The following is an 18,570-nucleotide window of genomic DNA, read 5'->3' as shown; positions in this document are numbered from 1 at the left end:
AGCAGTTACAAGCCTCTGACTGAAGAGACTAAGGCTATAAATATTGTTTGGGCATGTGGCCAGAGAGTAGCTAAAGTGAATAAAGCCAATGGTCAATGGCCAATAGTCTACACATTCTAAGAATGTGCCAGATTTATCACAGTGGCTTATCAGTCTTGTGCATCTTAAACTGTCTAGTCCAACCATTATTTGGTTTAGACCAGGCGTAGGCAACCTTTGGCACTGGAGATGTTTTGGACAAGATCTTTCTTGATACCTTGGCATTTAGCATTATGGCTTTAAGAGCATAATGGAAAAAGAAGTGCACAACATCTCCGGTACCAAAGGTTGTCTACCCCTGGCTTAGACACTACCAGAAACTTTTTTAGAATTTTGTAGCATGGTGGCACTTCTTAAGCCACTTATTTTAGAATCCAAAGCCACTGTTGCCAAAGAAACTTCCCCCCCAAAAAAATACACACTAATAAAACATTGTGCAGTTGAGGTGATGGTTCTTTGCATTTTGGAAAAGCTTTAATTCTTTGAAAAACAGGGAAAACAAAGACAAAGCTAGAAAGGAATGTAACTTGACATAACTTAAACAGGTAACTACTCAATAAAACAAGTAATAGTTTAAAAGATTTTAAATGTAATTGTAAACAGTACAGCTGAATTGAATTGTAATACTTTCCTTTTTTCAGCTCCGTGTCTTCAAGTTGGCAAAATCATGGCCTACCCTGAACATGCTGATCAAGATCATCGGTAACTCGGTGGGAGCTTTGGGAAACCTGACCTTGGTGTTGGCCATCATCGTCTTTATCTTTGCCGTGGTCGGCATGCAGCTGTTTGGTAAAAGCTACAAGGAATGTGTCTGTAAGATTGCACCTGATTGTACTCTTCCTCGCTGGCACATGAACGACTTCTTCCACTCCTTCCTCATTGTCTTCCGAGTGCTGTGTGGAGAATGGATCGAGACCATGTGGGACTGTATGGAGGTGGCAGGACAATCTATGTGTTTAACAGTGTTCATGATGGTGATGGTCATTGGAAATTTAGTGGTACGTAATGTATTTTGAGAAACATTGCATTGGTTGTGAGTCCTTTTAAAGTCTTTTACTTACAGTCCATGATACCTCTGGGTGGGATGTACTGTACCTGGACCATATTTGTGTAATCTGCACAATTCCATGCAGGTTTTCTTGTGGATTTGCTGCAGAAAATGTATGCATTTGCCCTATTTTTCCCATCTACAATAACCAAGCAAAAAGTTAGCATACCGTTTATATATTCACAACAATGTAGCTGAATATTGATGTGTTGTCTTATCTTTTAATTGCTTCCGTAGGTGTTAAACCTGTTCTTAGCTTTGCTGCTCAGCTCATTTAGCTCCGACAATCTTGCCGCTACAGACGATGATAATGAAATGAATAATCTGCAAATTGCCATGGTCAGAATACACCTCGGGATTGCCTATGTGAAGAAGACTGTACGGGAGTTTATCCAGAATGCATTTGTCAAAAAGAAAAAGGAGTTGGAGGAAAACAAACCTCTAGAAGACATGCAAAACCAAAAAGATAGCTGCATATCCAACCATACCACTGTAGAAATAAGCAAAGATTTTGAGTACCTGAAGGATGGGAATGGGACTACAGCCACTAGTGGAATCGGTAGTAGTGTTGAGAAGTACATAATTGATGAAAGTGATTACATGTCCTTTATACATAACCCAAGTCTCACTGTCACTGTCCCCATCGCTGTTGGAGAATCTGATTTTGAAAACCTGAATACAGAAGAATTTAGCAGTGAGTCAGATCTTGAAGAAAGCAAAGAGGTAAGACTGTATTGTATTTTATGCAATTTTTAATGGACATGTTTATTTGCTTAATAATTTTGTTGTGTGTTTGGGATCTTCTGCAAGTGTCCTGCTACAGGTTAAGCTGCCATGGAAATTCTGCAGCTGATTACATTGACCTCAATAGGGTCTCCTGTGGATAATCCATTGTGAAAAACCTGCTGTGCCTTGAACTCGCAGCAGGGAACTCGTGTGTATCCTGCCCATGCGAACATACCATTATTTTCCAAATCCGATCCTTCTGACATCCACTGCTCAGGAAGGGGCGTGCCAAAGGCAAGCACTGAGCCCGCCCTCACTCACCATGCATTTAATTACTCTGTGAGCCTGCTATGCTGTGCTGGGTCTCTTCATCCAATCACTGCAGGCCGCTCTCTAGCCCCTTTCTCTGTTTTCTTGCTGCAGTCTGATAGGACAGGCGTGAGCACAGAGAAGTGCTAGTCCTGCCCTCACTTACTGGACTTTGTCCCAACCTCCCCCCGGGGCAAAGATGATGCTGCAGCCAGAGAGTATTATGTTCTGGATAGTATGGGGACCCCTAGTGGGGCCATGACTGCTTTAAAAAGAAGATACATTTTTTTATGAAGTATATTAGAAAGGGTAATGTAGATTAATACCAAAAACTACAAATGGAGCCACAAGGAAAGAGAATGGAAGAGTAGAGAGCAGGGGCAACTATGTATTGCTATAGGGCTAGGGTGACTCTGATTATACTTGCAAAAATTGGTATCAAGCACTCTGGGTTTAAGTAAAACTGTTGTAATTTATTAAATGACTATATAAAAATGGTACAGCACAGCAACATATGAAAAAATTTACTTCAGGACATTCAATGTGCAAAAGATTGATGCATTTCTGGCCTATAAGCCACTTAGTCACAATCTCAAGTGCCATGTTGTCCAGAATCATGTCAGTCTGTTGCACATTCCATGAGTGTAAGTCTGTTTTTCATATGTTGTTGTATGGACTTTAATTCTATGCACCTCAGGTTTGCACACGTGAGCTGGCGATAATCTATTTGATTGACTCTCTAACTGATTGATTTCACCACAGCTGATAAAAATTATACAGTAAGAACGTAATACATTTCAGTAAAAAAAAGTTATTCTTAAAATAATGAAAAGTTATACAATTTTCAATTTATTTGTTGTATCTGTACAGCTGTTTATATGTCTTAGGTATCATCACACAGACAAAAGATATTCAACAAAATGGCTCAAAAACACTCCCCAAATTTTTTTTAATCTCCCATTTACATCAATGCTTTCTTTCTACTTCCATTGCAAACCTTCTGCTCTGTTGTGTTCATATGCCTAGCTTCCTTTCTAGTTAACATGAACTTGACTTCATGTTCATGCTGGACACTTTAGCCAGGAATAAAGCCAGCTCTATCTCTCTCCTATGTGGCAGGGTCCTGATTGTGTAGTAGTAGTGCTTAAAGTCAAGAAGGTGATGGTAACCACACCCCCTCCCATAAACTTGCATTGAGGGGGTGGGGCGTGACGTCACCACACTCTGGCCCCTGTATCGCCCGTCATCAGGCACAGAGCAAAATTTGACATGGGGTGGTGCAGGAGAGTTCGCGGGGGTTCCCAGCAGCGGGACCCCCACAATTAGACATCTTATCCCCTATCCTTTTGCGTCCATATCGTACATTTGCATCCGTGGTCATTAAGTTGTTAACCATGTAGAAGTTATGGCCTTTGTTGCTGTAGTGATAAATGTCTTCTATGCGCAATGGAAACTGAGAGCCTCCTTTCTATGCAGCACAATTCATTTTTCTTGACTATTAACATGAAAACCTATGGAGAGTCTAGAAAAATGAATATTCATTAAAGTCAGGAATTGCGCAGCATAGGAAGAGAAGCTGGGCAAGCTAGCTCCCACCTGCATTGCGCACAGAAGACATTTACCACTATAGCAAGGGAGGTCCATATTTTCTAAATGACTAAACCAATTGTAATGATACCTTCTTTTACTGCTGTTTACTTGCACTATAACCCATTTTAAAGCCTGGTTGGCGAAGCCAATACTTTTGTGGATTCGTACATGTGCTTTAGGTCAGTGTCGTGCTGAAAGGTGAACTTCCTCTTCATGTTTCTAACAGACGCCTGAAGGTTATGTGCCAAATAGTGTTGCTCGCGAATATTCGCAATGCAAATTTTATTCGCGAATATCGCATATTCGCGAATATTCGCGAATATAGCGCTATATAATCGTAATTACGAATATTCGTTTGTTTTTTTTTTTTTTACAGTACACATCACAGTGATCATCCCACTCTGCTTCCAGCTTGTATGGTATAAAGAAGGCTCTAATACTATTGTGTGAGACTGGTGTGCGTTTTTTCGCATATGCGAAAATTTGCATTTGTTAATTTTCGCATATGCGAAATTTCCGTGTATGCTAATTTTCGTATACGCGAATTTTCGCATATGCGAAAATAAAACGAGAATATTACGAATATGCGAATAATTTTCGTCCATATATTCGCGAATTCGAATATGGCCTATGCCGCTCAACACTAGTGCCAAAACTGCCTGCTATTTGGAACTGTTCCTAATTCCCTCCACCCTGACTAAGGCCCCGTTTTCAGCTGAGGAGAAACTGTAGTGATTACACCTGGCCAGGCTTTGCATGCTGCGCTCTGGTCAGCTAGGGGCTACAGGCCTGGGCCAATCAGCAGCAGAGGCAGTTATTTGACTCCTACTCAGACTTCTGGCTCTTGCTTAGTTTTGTTCTGTTTTAGTCCTGTTTGTTTCAGTTCTGACTTGTTGATTTTGCCATGGCTTTGTAGTTCTGACCCGTTTGTATAGATTTTAGCCTTGTCCTGTCTGTTTTGTCATCTGTCTATACTCATGGTCGGGTTTATCCTGTCTAGTTTGTATCTGTTACCTGAACCTATATCCTGACTTGCATTCTGTTTGTGTTTTGACCTGTTTGTGTTTTGTATGCCACCTTAGGATAGGTACAGATTGAATGTTCTCTGCTATTCTCCTAGTGCAGTATTTCTGCTTTTCCTTGTTTAAACATGAACCTGTATTCTGACTTGTTTGTGTTCTGTTCTCCACCACAGTATAGGTCCTGATCCATTAATTTTAGTTTTGACCCAACATGTTGTGTTTTATTTGAGTTTATGTCTTGTGTGAGTCTGTACTAGTATATCTTGATCTGTATAGTGTCTGACTTCAGTAACCTGTTCACTCACCTTCATTACTGATAAACCTGACACTATATCTCCTTGATAACCTGTTTGTTATTACTCTCATACCTGCCATATTACTTTGCTCCTGAACCTCTAAGTCAGTCAGTATATACCTGCCATGATATTGTCCTGAGAACATGTTTATTACTACTTTGCATACTTGACATTATGGACCTCATTTACTAACATGATTCCGACTCTTTTTGTCGGGTTTTGCGCCTAAATTCTGTCGCACGGAACATGTGATAGAATGTGCGACAAAAAAAAACCGGACAGAATCTGAATCCCTCAGAGTGAAAAAAAAATCGTATTTATCGGGGTATACCACGCACCGGCCTATAACACGCACCCTCATTTTACCACGGATATTTGGGTAAAAAAAGTTTTTTACCCAAATATCCATGAAAAAATGAGGGTGCGTGTGTGCGCGGGTATACCCCGATATACCCCCAGGAAAGGCAGGGGGAGAGAGGCCGTCGCTGCCCGCTTCTCTCCCCCTGCCTTTCCTGGGGTGTAGAGCGCTGCTGTCGGCCCTTCTCACCCCCTGGTTATCGGCGCCGTTGCCCGTTCTGTCCCCCTGACTATCGGTGCCGGCGCCGATAGCCAGGGGGATAGAAGCGGCGCCGACAGCCAGGGGGAGAGAAGGGGCAGCGGCACCCATTGCTGGCGCCGCTGCCCCATTGCCTCCCTCCATCCCCGGTGGCATAATTACCTGAGTCCGGTCCGCGCTGCTCCAGGCCTCCGTCGTGCGTCCCCAGCGTCGTTGCTATGCACGGCACGGCGCTCTGACGTCATGCGCCGCGCCGTTCAGCTCATAGCAATGACGCCGGGGACGCACGACGGAGGCCTGGAGCAGCGGAGCAGCGCGGACCGGACTCAGGTAATTATGCCACCGGGGATGGGGGGAGGCAACGGGGCAGCGGCGCCGGCAATGGGTGCCGCTGCCCCTTCTCTCCCCCTGGCTGTCGGCGCCGCTTCTCTCCCCCTGGCTATCGGCGCCGGCAATGGAGCGCCGGTACCGATAGTCAGGGGGACAGAACGGGCAGCGGCGCCGATAACCAGGGGGTGAAAAGGGCCGACAGCAGCGCTCTAGACCCCAGGAAAGGCAGGGGGAGAGAAGCGGGCAGCGACGGCCTCTCTCCCCCTGCCTTTCCTGGGGGTGTATCGGCGTATAACACGCACACAGACTTTAGGCTAAAAATTTTAGCCTAAAAAGTGCGTGTTATACGCCGATAAATACGGTACAAAACGGGCATTTTGTTCATGAAAAGGGGCGTGTTCCCTACATTTCAGCCAAAATCTCTTGTCTTTTCCTAAAACCACTCTGAAATTCATGTGAATTATCTGGGAAGAAAACCCGACACTTTAAAGCATGCATAAAGTTTCAGAAAGTAGAGTAAATTCCCTGGCTGTTTGCTCCTTTGCCTGCCTCGTCTTTTTCAAGCAATTCTTGTAACTTTAAAAAAAATTTTTTTTGCACAATTACATTTTTAAGCAAGGTTTTAGCTTTATTAACACATTTTTTATGAGTCTTTTCAACACTTTTCTTTCCTATCGTTTCAGTAATGATGGTGATTAAAAAAAAAAAAAAAAAATATATATATATATATATATATATATGTATACACATTTAATACATCTATCTATGTGTGTCTCCCTCCTTCCTCAGGTCCGAGTTACAGTGTGTGGATACAGTACTTTATATATACATATTTCCATGAATACATTAACCCATTAAACATTTGAAGCTTGCCGGGTCTGAATGCCATTGGAGGCTGAGTATGACGTCAGCCTCCAGGGTCTATTGGTGGTGTATAGGAATGCATGGGCTGGATCTATAACATTGTGATTTTTTGCCCATTGGAATCAATGGACCTATTGTTGTCTATGGAGACCTTGCAGCAAATGGGAGAGAAAACTAAACAGAAGGCTTCTGGTAGTAATCTGGATGGGAGACCCGGGTGTGGGTTCAATTCCTGGGTTAATATACTTTAATTAGGATAGACAGAAAGTACTGTAACTCAGACCTGAGGAAGGAGGGAGCCCCTCAGAAACGCATAGTCCTACCATGTATTCCCACTTTTTATGATTTTCAATAAAAAGCAATTACGAATCTATACCCCACTCCTGTGTCACCACGCCGGTGTAGCGCTCCAGTGTCGAAGTCGGATATTCAGTGCAAGGTCAAGGAAACCCCTGCTGGGATTCCCACCTCCCACATCTGTACTTTTGTAGAAGAAACCCTGCGACAGAAATAAACCTGCCTGCGACAGAATTTACAGTATGACAGAAAAGCCTGCGACAGAACCATGTGACAGAAATTACAGTGCAAAATAACTTTTTTCCTGCGATATATATCGGGAAAAGTGTGACAGATTAGTAAATACCAAGTGAAAAAAAGGTTGAAAACACAAATAAGAAACACAAACCGACACTCCACTCTTAGTAAATGAGGGCCTATATGCTACCTTTGTTCCCTGTTTTTAGTTCTTAACCCTTAACTCCGTACAGTTATGTATATTGTTTATACTTTTACCCCTACACCTTGCATAGAGCATGGACCGCTGTCCAGTTGTGGAAAATCTGTATTGGACAGATAGGCAGGTAGGCAAGGAAAGGAATTCTGGGTGAGCTCAAGACTGCATTATTCCCTGTCCGATGTGACAGAAGCTCCAAAGCATGATGTTCCCACCCCAACTTCACTGTGGGTATGGTGTTCTTTGGAATTATGGCCATAAAGCTTAACCTTGGTTTCCTGAGACCATAGCACATTTTCTCATGTGCTTTTTGGTGACTTGATGTTTGTTTTTGAAAATTTCAGCTAGGCTTTGATGTTTTTATTTTTGAGAAAATGCTTACATCTTGCCACCCTACCCCATAGCCCATTCAGAAGAATATAAGAGATTGTTGTCACATGAAGCATACTGTAACATCTGCGCTCCGGCCAGACATGCTGGCCGTGAGCGCTCTCTTCTCATGTCCCCGCTGCTGGTGAGGCTGAAATTTGCTTCACGGGACGTGCCTGCATGCGAATCCCAGCCCGTCACTCACCTCCCTGGTCTTTCTGTTCCCGCAGCCCCGGTGCGTGTGTCCCCGTCTCCTAGGGCGCTCATGCGCAGGAGCTCTTACATTTAAAGGGCCAGTACTCATTTAATTAAGTGTCTACACCTGAACCCTGTCTTTAAGTATCAGCTCCTCCCTTTGCTCCCTGACGGATCTTTGTTGCCTTTGTACCCTAGAGAAAGCTACTGTGTTTCTGCGTTCCTGATATCTGTGTACCTGATCCTTGTTCCATTACCCGACCCTGCATCTGTGCCGCCTGCCTTGACCTACTGCTACCTTGACCATGTCTTGCCAGTTTCCTTTTGTGCCACACCACATCCCAGCAACCTGTGTGGACAAGTAGTGCCAGGGGTAGTGACCTGGGTGCCGCCTGCTGCAGCAAGACATCCCACTTTGTGGCAGGCTCTGGTGAAATCCAGTGACACCTTAGACTCCGCTCCTTGGCACGGCTCACGTCATCATCCACACAGGCCCAGAGGATCCACCACCTGCCGTGACCCTTACAGTAAGATCCGGCCATGGATCCCGCTGGGGTGCCTTTTCCAAATGTCTCGGATCTTTCCACCGTCGTGGCTCAGCAGTCGCAGCAGTTAGCTCATCACGCGCAACAGCTGAATTAACTCTCAGCTATGGTGCAGCAGCTTCTTGCCGCTCATCAGCAACAGCAGCAGCCACCTATTCCTGAGCTCCCTCCTGTGTCTGCAGCTTATCCCGGGACCAAGCTTCGTTTGTCCTTACCTTCTAAACATTATGGAGATCCCAAGCTGTGTAGAGGCTTTGTGACACAGTGTTCTGTCCATCTAGAACTCATGGCAGATCTGTTCCCGACGGAGCGTGTTAAAGTGGTGTTTACTATCAGGAAAAGCTTTAGCCTGGGCTACTCCTCTCTGGGATTGTTGAGATCCGGTCTTTTTGAACCTATTGGCCTTCCTTGCAGAATTTCGCAATGCATTTGAAGAACCCACGCAAGCCTCCTCTTCCGAGACGGCTTTTCTGAACCTCTGCCAAGGGAACTCTTCCGTTGGCGACTACGCGGTTCATTTCTGCACTCTTGCCTCTGAATTTGCTTGGAACGACAAGGCCTTGTTCGCTACCTTTTAAAAAAGAACTTTCCTCTAGAATCAAGGTCGCTGCACAAGATTCTCCGACTAACCTGAGTGAACTTATCCATTTAGCCACTCGAATTGATGTGCGTTTTGCCGAGAGGCAGGAGGCACTACCTTTGGAAAAAGAACCGGCCCGAACACTGCGATTACCTCGTCTGGCACCCGTGTTCCAACAACCACCTCTACTGTCTTCTTTGCCTCCTGCTGAAGAGGCTATGGAAGTGGACCGTTTTCGTTTAACGCAGCAGGAAAGATCCCGTTGATGCAATGAGAATTTGTGCCTATATTGTGCCAGTCCGGAGCACTTTCTCAAAGACTGTTCTATACTTCCTCCGCGTGTGGGAGAATGTTGTCATCTTGGACAAGTAGGAGTGGTATGCCTAGATGTGAATATTACCTCTCCTCGCTTCACCATCCCGGTTCAAGTTTTTTCCCCTGTCAAGACGTCTTTCATCGCTTCTGCTTTTTTGGACTCCGGTTCCGCTGGCAACTTCATTGGTGCCTCCCAGGTCCATAAACACAGTCTTCCATTGACGCGTCTTGTCAAGCCCTTCTTCATTTCTTCTGTTAATGGATAAAAAAATCTGATCTGTGTACCTGTACCGATCTGTGTACCTGATCCTTCTTCCGTTACCTGACCCTGCACCTGTGCTGCCTGCCCTGACCTACTGCTACTTTGACCACGTCTTGCCAGTTTCCTTTTTTGACACGCCACATCCTAGCAACCTGTGTGGACGAGTCGTGCCAGGGGCAGCGACCTGGGTTCCGCCTGCCACAGCAAGCAGGCTCTGGTGAAAACCAGTGGCACCTTAGATTCCGCTCCTTGGCACGGCTCCCGTAATCATCCATACAGGCCCAGAGGATCCACCACAACCTGCCATGACCCTTACACATACATCCAGTACTTGCCAAAAAAAAATCCTCCAGTTCCTTTAATGTTGCAGCACGCTTTTGGAAGCCTCCATAACCAGTTTTTCTCTCATCTTTTCATCAATTTTGGAGGGACACTCCCTGATGCTATGGAAGTTCTCTGCGGAGCATGGCTGAATTTTAGTTATGCCTATTCAGAGTGACTTTAAATGATGGCTGGGGTGTTTAGACTTCTATTTAACTTGAGTTTGAATGTGATTGCTTTATTTTACACAGTCACATCCCCAGTTATAAGGGGTTGTGCACACTTTTGCAACCAGGTTATAGTGTGTATTCTTTTTTCTTTCCCCCTTTAAGATTTCAGTTCAATTGCAACTGAATTGTTCACATTACAGGTCACATTACAGGTGGAAAAAGTTCTGACATTGTTTATCCTTGTCTTATTCTTTAACAAAAACAAGCAGGGCTCTGTACACTGAGGACTAGCAGGGCTCTGTACACTGAGGACAAGCAGGGCTCTGTACACTTAGGACAAGCAGGGTTCTGTACACTGAGGACAAGCATGGCTCTGTACACTGAGGACAAGCAGGGCTCTGTGCACTAAGGACAAGCAGGGCTCTGTACACTGAGGACAAGCAGGGCTCTGTACACTGAGGACAAGCAGGGCTCTGTACACTGAGGACAAGCAGGGCTCTGTACACTGAGGACAAGCAGGGCTCTGTACACTGAGGACAAGCAGGGCTCTGTACACTGAGGACAAGCAGGGCTCTGTGCACTAAGGACAAGCAGGGCTCTGTGCACTAAGGACAAGCAGGGCTCTGTACACTGAGGACAAGCAGGGCTCTGTACACTAAGGACAAGCAGGGTTCTGTACACTAAGGATAAGCAGGGCTCTTTACACTGAAGACAAGCAGGGCTCTGTGCACTAAGGACAAGCAGGGCTCTGTACACTGAGGACAAGCAGGGCTCTGTACACAATGGACAAGCAGGGTTCTGTACACCGAGGACAAGCACGGCTCTGTACACTGAGGACAAGCACGGCTCTGTACACTGAGGGCAAGCTGGGCTCTGTGCACTGAGAACAAGCAGGGCTCTGTACACTGAGGAAAAGCAGGACTCTGTACACTGAGGACAAGCAGGGCTCTGTACACTGAGGACAAGCAGGGCTCTGTACACTGAGAACAAGCAGGGCTCTGTACACTGAGGACAAGCAGGGCTCTGTACACTGAGGACAAGCAGGGCTCTGTACACTGAGGACAAGCAGGGCTCTGTACACTGAGGACAAGCAGGGCTCTGTGCACTGAGGACAAGCAGGGCTTTGTGTACTGAAACTCTGTGACATGCTCCCGGCTTACACAGCATGCTCATTTACAAACCAGGAGCCTACATAGAGCCCTACTTGACTGCCCACACTTCCTTTCTTTGGTTTGGTTTCCTTTGGTAGCTGCAGGGACAAAAATATACACATTTTTTAACCAACGTATAGTACAAATATATGCATAAAATGTATTATCTACATTATATAAAAAGTTTTTACTGACTAAAGGTACACCTTAAAATCATATGAACCTGCAATTTTAGCTATATATATATATATATATATATATATATATATACCAGCAATAGGGGAAGAGGAGCACTGTGACAGGGATTCCAGATCCAGCTGGGTGCTCAGCTTCAGGAGCAGACCAATTCCCAAGTAATATCCAGTAAAGGTAGAAGCTGCACTCCAATATTGATTAAATCAAAGTTGTGGTTTTATTCACACATCTGTGCAAAACATTTTTTTTTAAATCAACTAAATCAACTGCGGACAGAAAGTTAAACAGATTTGTAAATTACTTCTATTTTAAAATATTAATCCTTCCAGTACTTATCAGTTGCTATATGCTCCACAGGAAGTTCTTATTGTTGTGGATCCTCTAACCTGTGTGGCTGATGACTCGGACCGTATCTGGGAGCGGAGTCTAAGGTGCCACTGGTCTTCACCAGAGCCCGCCGCAAGGCAGGATGGGCTTGCTGCGGCAGATGACACCCAGGTCGCTACCCCCGACATTGCTCGACCACACAGGTAGTTGGGCAAGGCAAGGTACCGAAGGATAAGGCAGTAGCGTAGTCGTAGCAGATGGTCAAGGCAGGCGGCAAAGGGGCGAAGTCAATTGATGTAGTGGGAAGGTCTGGATACACGGATAAGGCAAAGAGGTAATATGGAATGCTTAATCTCAGGCTAGAGGCACTGAAGATCCGGCAGGGAAGTTGGTGAGGTGCAGGAACTTTATAATGTAGTGACAGGTGTGACAGTAATTATGGGCATACTGGCCCTTTAAATTTCAGAGCTCCGGCGTGCGCACCCTAGGAGAAGGGGACACACGTGCCGGAGCCGAGACACAGAGGAGGAGGCGGCAGCGAAGCATGGTGAGAGACGGGCTGGGATTCGCATGCAAGTGTGTCCCGTGATCCAAATCCCAGCCCTGCCGGCAGACGGGACACAGGGACTCTGTGCTCATGGCTGTTGCTTGCGGCCGGAGCGCAGAGTGTAACAGTATCTCCCCCCCCCCCCCTTTGGTCTACCCCTCTTTTTGGAGGACAAGAACTTCTGGATTAGGTCACGGTCTTGTGTCTCCAAAGACCTTTCCTCCGGTCCGAATCCTTCCCAATCTACAAGGAAGAAACGTTTTCCTCTGGCGTAGTTCCTCACATCGCTCAGAGAAATGGATATCAATCCGGGATGCCAAGTGTATAAGTTCATTCAGGTTAGATGGCAATTCCCGGGCAGAGAGGACATCCTTGATATGACTTGATAATCCTTTCTTGAAGGTAGCGCAAAGAGCTTCATTATTCCATGACATCTCCGATGCCAGAAGCACGAAATCGTATGGCATACTCGCCCACAGAGGAGTTGCCCTGAGATAGACTCAGCGGAGGAAGCTCAGGCTGGTTCTTCGAAGACACCTCGAAATTCCGACAGGAATGCCTGGTGATTGGTAGTGAGAGCATTACTGCGATCCCAAAGCGGAGTTGCCCAGGCCATAGCCCTTCCAGTTAAGAGACTGATGACGAAGGCCACCTTTGCTCATTCCGTAGGGAACTGTTCCGCCTTGAGTTCTATGTGCATGGAGCACTGAGTCATGAAACCATGACAGGACTTGGGATCCCCCTCATATTTCTCTGGAAGAGACATGCAGAGTTTTGATCTGGAGACGACTGCAGGAGCGGGAGGCAAGACCGGAGCAGGAGGAGACTGTGGCTGTGGCAGTTGTTGTTGAGCAGTGAGTAACTTCTGCATCATGGCGGACAACTAGCTCAACTGCTGTACCTGCTGGGCCAACTGCTGTGACTGGAGCGCCATGATGGAAGCGACATCCGGATTATCTGGCAGAGGAACCCCAGCGGGATCAATGGCCGGATCTTGCTGTTACGGAGCTGGATGTGGATCCTCTAACCTGTGTGGTTGATGACTCGGGGAGCGGAGTCTAAGGTGCCGCTGGTCCTCACCAGAGCCCACTGCAGGCGATACCCAGGTCGCTACCCCCGACACGGCTCGACCACACAGGTAGCTGGGCAAGGCGAGGTACCGAAGGATAAGGTAGTAGCATAGTCAGACGTAGCAGAACCTCAAGGCAGGCGGCAAAGGTGCGAAGTCAAATAACATAGCGGGAAGGTCTGGATACACGGATAAGGCAAGCAGGCAATATGGAATGCTTAATCTCAGGCTAGATGCACTGAAGATCCGGCAGGGAAATGGGGGAGGTGCCGGAACTTTATAATGTAGTGACAGGTATGACAGTAATTATGGGCATACTTGCCCTTTAAATTTTAGAGCTCTGGCCCGCATGTGCCCTAGGAGACGGGGACGTCTGCGCTGGAGTTGAGACACAGAGGAGAAGGCGGTAGCGGAGCATGGTGAGTGACGGGCTGGGATTCGCATGCGGGCATGTCCCGCGATGCAAATCCCAGCCACGCCAGCAGACGGGGACACAGGGACTCTGCGCTCATGGCCGGAGCACAGAGTGTAACACTTTTCTTTTTGAATTTCCTTTCTGTCTGACCACAGTGCTCTCTGCTGACACCTCTGTCCATTTTAAGAATTGTTCAGAGTAGGAGCAAATCCCCATAGCAAACCTATCCTGCTTCAGACAGATCCTAAAATAGACAGAAGTGTCAGCAGAGAGCACTGTGGTCAGAGAGAAAGGACGTTTAAAAAGAAGAGAACTTCCTCTGTGGTAAACAGAAGGATTAAGTTTTTAAATAGAAGTAATTTACAAATCTGTTTAACTTTCTGGCACCAGTTTATAAAAAAAAAAAAATAATGTTTTCTTCAAGCTCCTTAGAGTTCTCCGGAGCTTCACAGGTTGCCACTTAAGTCCTCTCCCACTCCTCCATGATGACATAACAGAGCTGATTAGAGATCTTGCGATCCCCCACCTTATATTTTAGGATGGACCACACATGCTCAATAGGGTTTACGTCTGGAGAGATACTTGGCCAGTCCATCACCTTTGCCCTCAGCTTCTTTAGCAAGGCAGTGGAAGTCTTGGAGGTGGGTTTTGGGACCTATATCATGTTAGAATGTTAGATGTTAGAATAGGCCCTGTGGCCTAGTCTCTGCAGGGTGCGGATCATGTTTTGCTTCAGTATATCACAGTACATGTTGGCATTCATGGTTCCCTCAGTGAACTGTAGTGCCCCAGTGCCAACAGCACTCATGTAGGCCCCAGACCATGACACTCCAACCACCATGCTTGGTTGCTCACTTTGTTGCTGCCACACACTTTTGATGCCATCTGAATCAAATAAGTTTATCTTTCTTTTATCAGACCACAGGACATGGTTCCAGTAATCCATGTCTTTATTCTTCTTGTCTTCAGAATACTGTTTGCAGGCTTTCTTGCGCATCATTTTTATTAGAGTATTTCTTCTGGGCGACATGCAGACCAATTTGATTTATTGTACGGTGTGTGGTTTGAGCACTAACCCTCCAACCCTACAGCCTTTGCAGCAATGCTGGCAGCACTCATATATCCCCCTCATACAACCCAAAAACAACCCTGGATATGATGCTGAGCATGTGCAACTTCGTTGGTTGACCATGGCGAGGCCTGTATTGAGCAGAACCTTTCCTATGAAACTGCTGTATGGTCTTGTTCACCGTGCTGCAGCTCAGTTTCAGGATCTTAGCAATCTTCTTATAGCCTAGGCCATCTTTATGTAGAGGAAAAAAACATTTTTTTTTCAGATCCCCAGAGAGTTCTTCGCCATGAGGTGCCATGTTGAACTTCCAGTGACAAGCATAAGACACTTGCTCACCATTCACATCTGAGACCTTGTAACACTAACTAGTCATATGACATCAGGAAAGGAAAATGGAAAATTGGGCCCAATTTGAACATTTGTACTTAGGGATGTACTCAGTTTTGTTGCCAAGGTTTAGACATTAATGGCTGTGCGTTGAGTTATTTTGAGGGGACACAACATTAAACGGTATAATAGTAACATATATATATATATATATATATATATATATATAAACTGTATAGGGAGAGGAGCACCGTGATAAGGATTCAAGATCCAGCTGGGTGCTCAGCTCCGGGAACAGACCAATTCCCAAATAATAGCAACTGAAGGTAGAAGCGGCACTCCAATCTTGATTGAATCAAACTGTGTTTTTATTCACACATCTGTGCAAAACAGCAACGTTTCGGCTTAGCAATAAAGCTTGAGAAAGCTTGAGAAAGGCATGCTTGAGAAAGGCTTTATTGCTAAGCCGAAACGTTGCTGTTTTGCACAGATGTGTGAATAAAAACACAGTTTGATTCAATCAAGATTGGAGTGCCGCTTCTACCTTCAGTTGCTATATATATATATATATATATATATATATATATATATATGTGTGTTTTTTATTTAAGTTTTTTTCTGTTTTCCTTTATATTCTCTCCTATGACAATTCAGTAACTGAGAATATGTCTCAGTTATATATTTGTCTCAGAGAATATATTTACGTCCTGCGCCCGCTCCCGTGATATGAAGCGGGGTCGTGCTGCGACCCCGCATAACATCGCATCAGTCCTGGCGCTCATCAACGGCCGGGACCCGCGGCTAATACCACACATCGCCGATCGCGGCAATGTGCGGTATTAACCCTTTAGTCAGTCGGGCTGTTCGGGACCGCCGCAGTGAAATCGCGGCATCCCGAACAGCTTACAGGACACCGGGAGGGCCCTTACCTGCCTCCTCGGTGTCCGATCAACGAATGACTGCTCCATGCCTGAGATCCAGGCAGGAGCAGTCAAGCACCGATAATGCTGATCACAGGTGTGTTAATACACGCCAGTGATCAGCATGAGAGATCAGTGTATGCAGTGTTATAGGTCACTATGGGAGCTATAACACTGCAAAAAAAAAGTTAAAAAAAATGTGTTAATAAAGGTCATTTAACCCCTTCCCTAATAAAAGTTTGAACCACCCCCCTTTTCCCATAAAAAATATAAAACAGTGTAAATAAAAATAAACATATGTGGTATCGCCGCGTGCGTAAATGTCCGAACTATAAAAATATATCATTAATTAAACTGCACGGTCAATGGCGTACGCGCAAAAAAATTCCAAAGTCCAAAAAAGCTTATTTTTGGTCCCTTTTTATACCATTACAAATTAATAAAAAGTGATCAAAAAGTCCGATCAAAAGTTCGTACCAATAAAAACTTCAGATCACGACACAAAAAATGAGTCCTCATACCGCCCTGTACTTGGAAAAATTAAAAAGTTATAGGGGTCAGAATATGACAATTTTAAACGTATAAATTTTCCTGCATGTAGTTATGATTTTTTCCAGAAGTACGACAAAATCAAACCTATATAATTAGGGTATCATTTTAACCGTATGGACCTCCAGAATAATGATAAGGTGTCATTTTTACCTAAATATGCACTGCGTAGAAACGGAAGTCCCCAAAAATTACAAAATGGTGTTTTTTCTTCGATTTTGTCACACAATGATTTTTTTTTTTGTTTTGCCTTGAATTTTTGGGTAAAATTACTAATGTCACTGCAAAGTAGAATTGGTGACGCAAAAAATAAGCCATAATATGGATTTTTAGGTGGAAAATTTAAAGGGTTATGATTTTTAAAAGGTAAGGAGGTAAAACGAAAGTGCAAAAACTGAAAAACCCTGAGGGGTTAAAATTTTAAGACCTACTTCTTTTCCCTGCGGGAAATTGAACATGTACCGATAGATTTTCTCACAGATCACATCTGATCTCTGACATTACAGCAGGAAGATACTTTGGGTGAAAATAATCAAAAGTGCACCTGGCGGAAAACGTGCACCTGCTTTGCACAAGAAATTTGTGTTTTTTTCCCACATTCTCTGCCGTGCGCACTAAGTTGGCGAGCGTTGAGGTGTGGTTTCGCTCAGAGCTGCTGGGGATTTTAGCAAGGGCGCACAGGCATGCTTGATTTATGCAAAGGTGTGCGCCTCTACATAAATCCAGCGTGCCCGTGCACTGGTGGGGGTTCATTTAGGTCATACTGTGGACATACAGCAGAGACAATAGCTCTGAGCTTTTTGGGGGTTGAGGTTACTTGATTTACCTCTAAAGGGGTACTCCACTGGAAAATGTTTTCTTTTAAATCAACTGGTACCAGAAAGTTAAACAGATTTGCAAATTACTTCTGTTAAAAAATCCCAATCCTTCCAGTATTTATAAGCTGCTGTATACTACAGAGGAAGCTATTTTCTTTTAGAATGTCCTTTCTGTCTGATCACAGTGCTCTCTGCTGACACCTCTGTCCATGTCAGGAAATGTCCAGAGCAAAAGAGGTCTGCTATGGGGATTTTCTCCTGCTCTGGACAGTTCCTGACATGGACATAGGTGTCAGCAGAGAGCACTGTGGTCAGACAGAAAGGAAATTCAAAAACAAAAGAACTTCCTGTGTATTATACAGCAGCTGACAAGTACTGGAAGGATTGGGATTTTTTAAATAGAAGTAACTTACTAATCTGTTTAACTTTCTGGCACCAGTTGATCTAAAAGAAAATGTTTTCCATTGTAGTACCCCTTTAAGTAAAAGTTTGGATCATCGCACAACAAGGCTTGCTCTCTTTCTACCTCTCTCCTGCACATAGCAGTAGCTATATCCTGCCCTCTGTGTGCTTTGACCATGATCTAGCTTTACATATATATATATATATATATATATATATATATATATATATATATATACACATGTGGTACACAACTGAATTTTCCTACTTTGTTTCATGTAAAAACCACTTTAAAATGTGGTCTGTCAGGGTTCTTTGAGAAATGGATTTGAGAAACACTGCAGTAGACTATACTATATCTTATAAACACACGGGACAGCACCTATATTTTTAGTGTCTAGAGATACAGGTATATCAAAGGAACAATTGTCCTTTTGCAAAATGGCCCTGTAGTATTCATGCTTGGCAAAAAGATGGGTACAAGTTATTCTATGCTGAAATATGGCGT

At 44.7% G+C, this 18,570-nt stretch overlaps 1 protein-coding gene across 5 annotated transcripts in view; it reads left to right on the top strand.

Moving 5' to 3' along the window:
* Positions 1-18,570, top strand: part of LOC130284382 (sodium channel protein type 2 subunit alpha-like) — a 226,218-nt gene that overhangs the window by 149,902 nt on the left and 57,746 nt on the right. For all 5 annotated transcript variants that reach the window (XM_056534675.1, XM_056534671.1, XM_056534674.1 and 2 more), the window contains exons 16-17: positions 681-1,037; positions 1,325-1,810. In XM_056534675.1, coding sequence (XP_056390650.1) covers positions 681-1,037; positions 1,325-1,810 — 843 coding nt within the window. The remainder of the gene's footprint in view (positions 1-680; positions 1,038-1,324; positions 1,811-18,570) is intronic.

Source organism: Hyla sarda, chromosome 8, assembly GCF_029499605.1.
Source record: "Hyla sarda isolate aHylSar1 chromosome 8, aHylSar1.hap1, whole genome shotgun sequence".
Taxonomy (NCBI): Eukaryota; Metazoa; Chordata; class Amphibia; order Anura; family Hylidae; genus Hyla; species Hyla sarda.
Note: the sequence above shows the minus strand (reverse complement) of the source record. Positions and strands in the feature narration are given on the sequence as shown.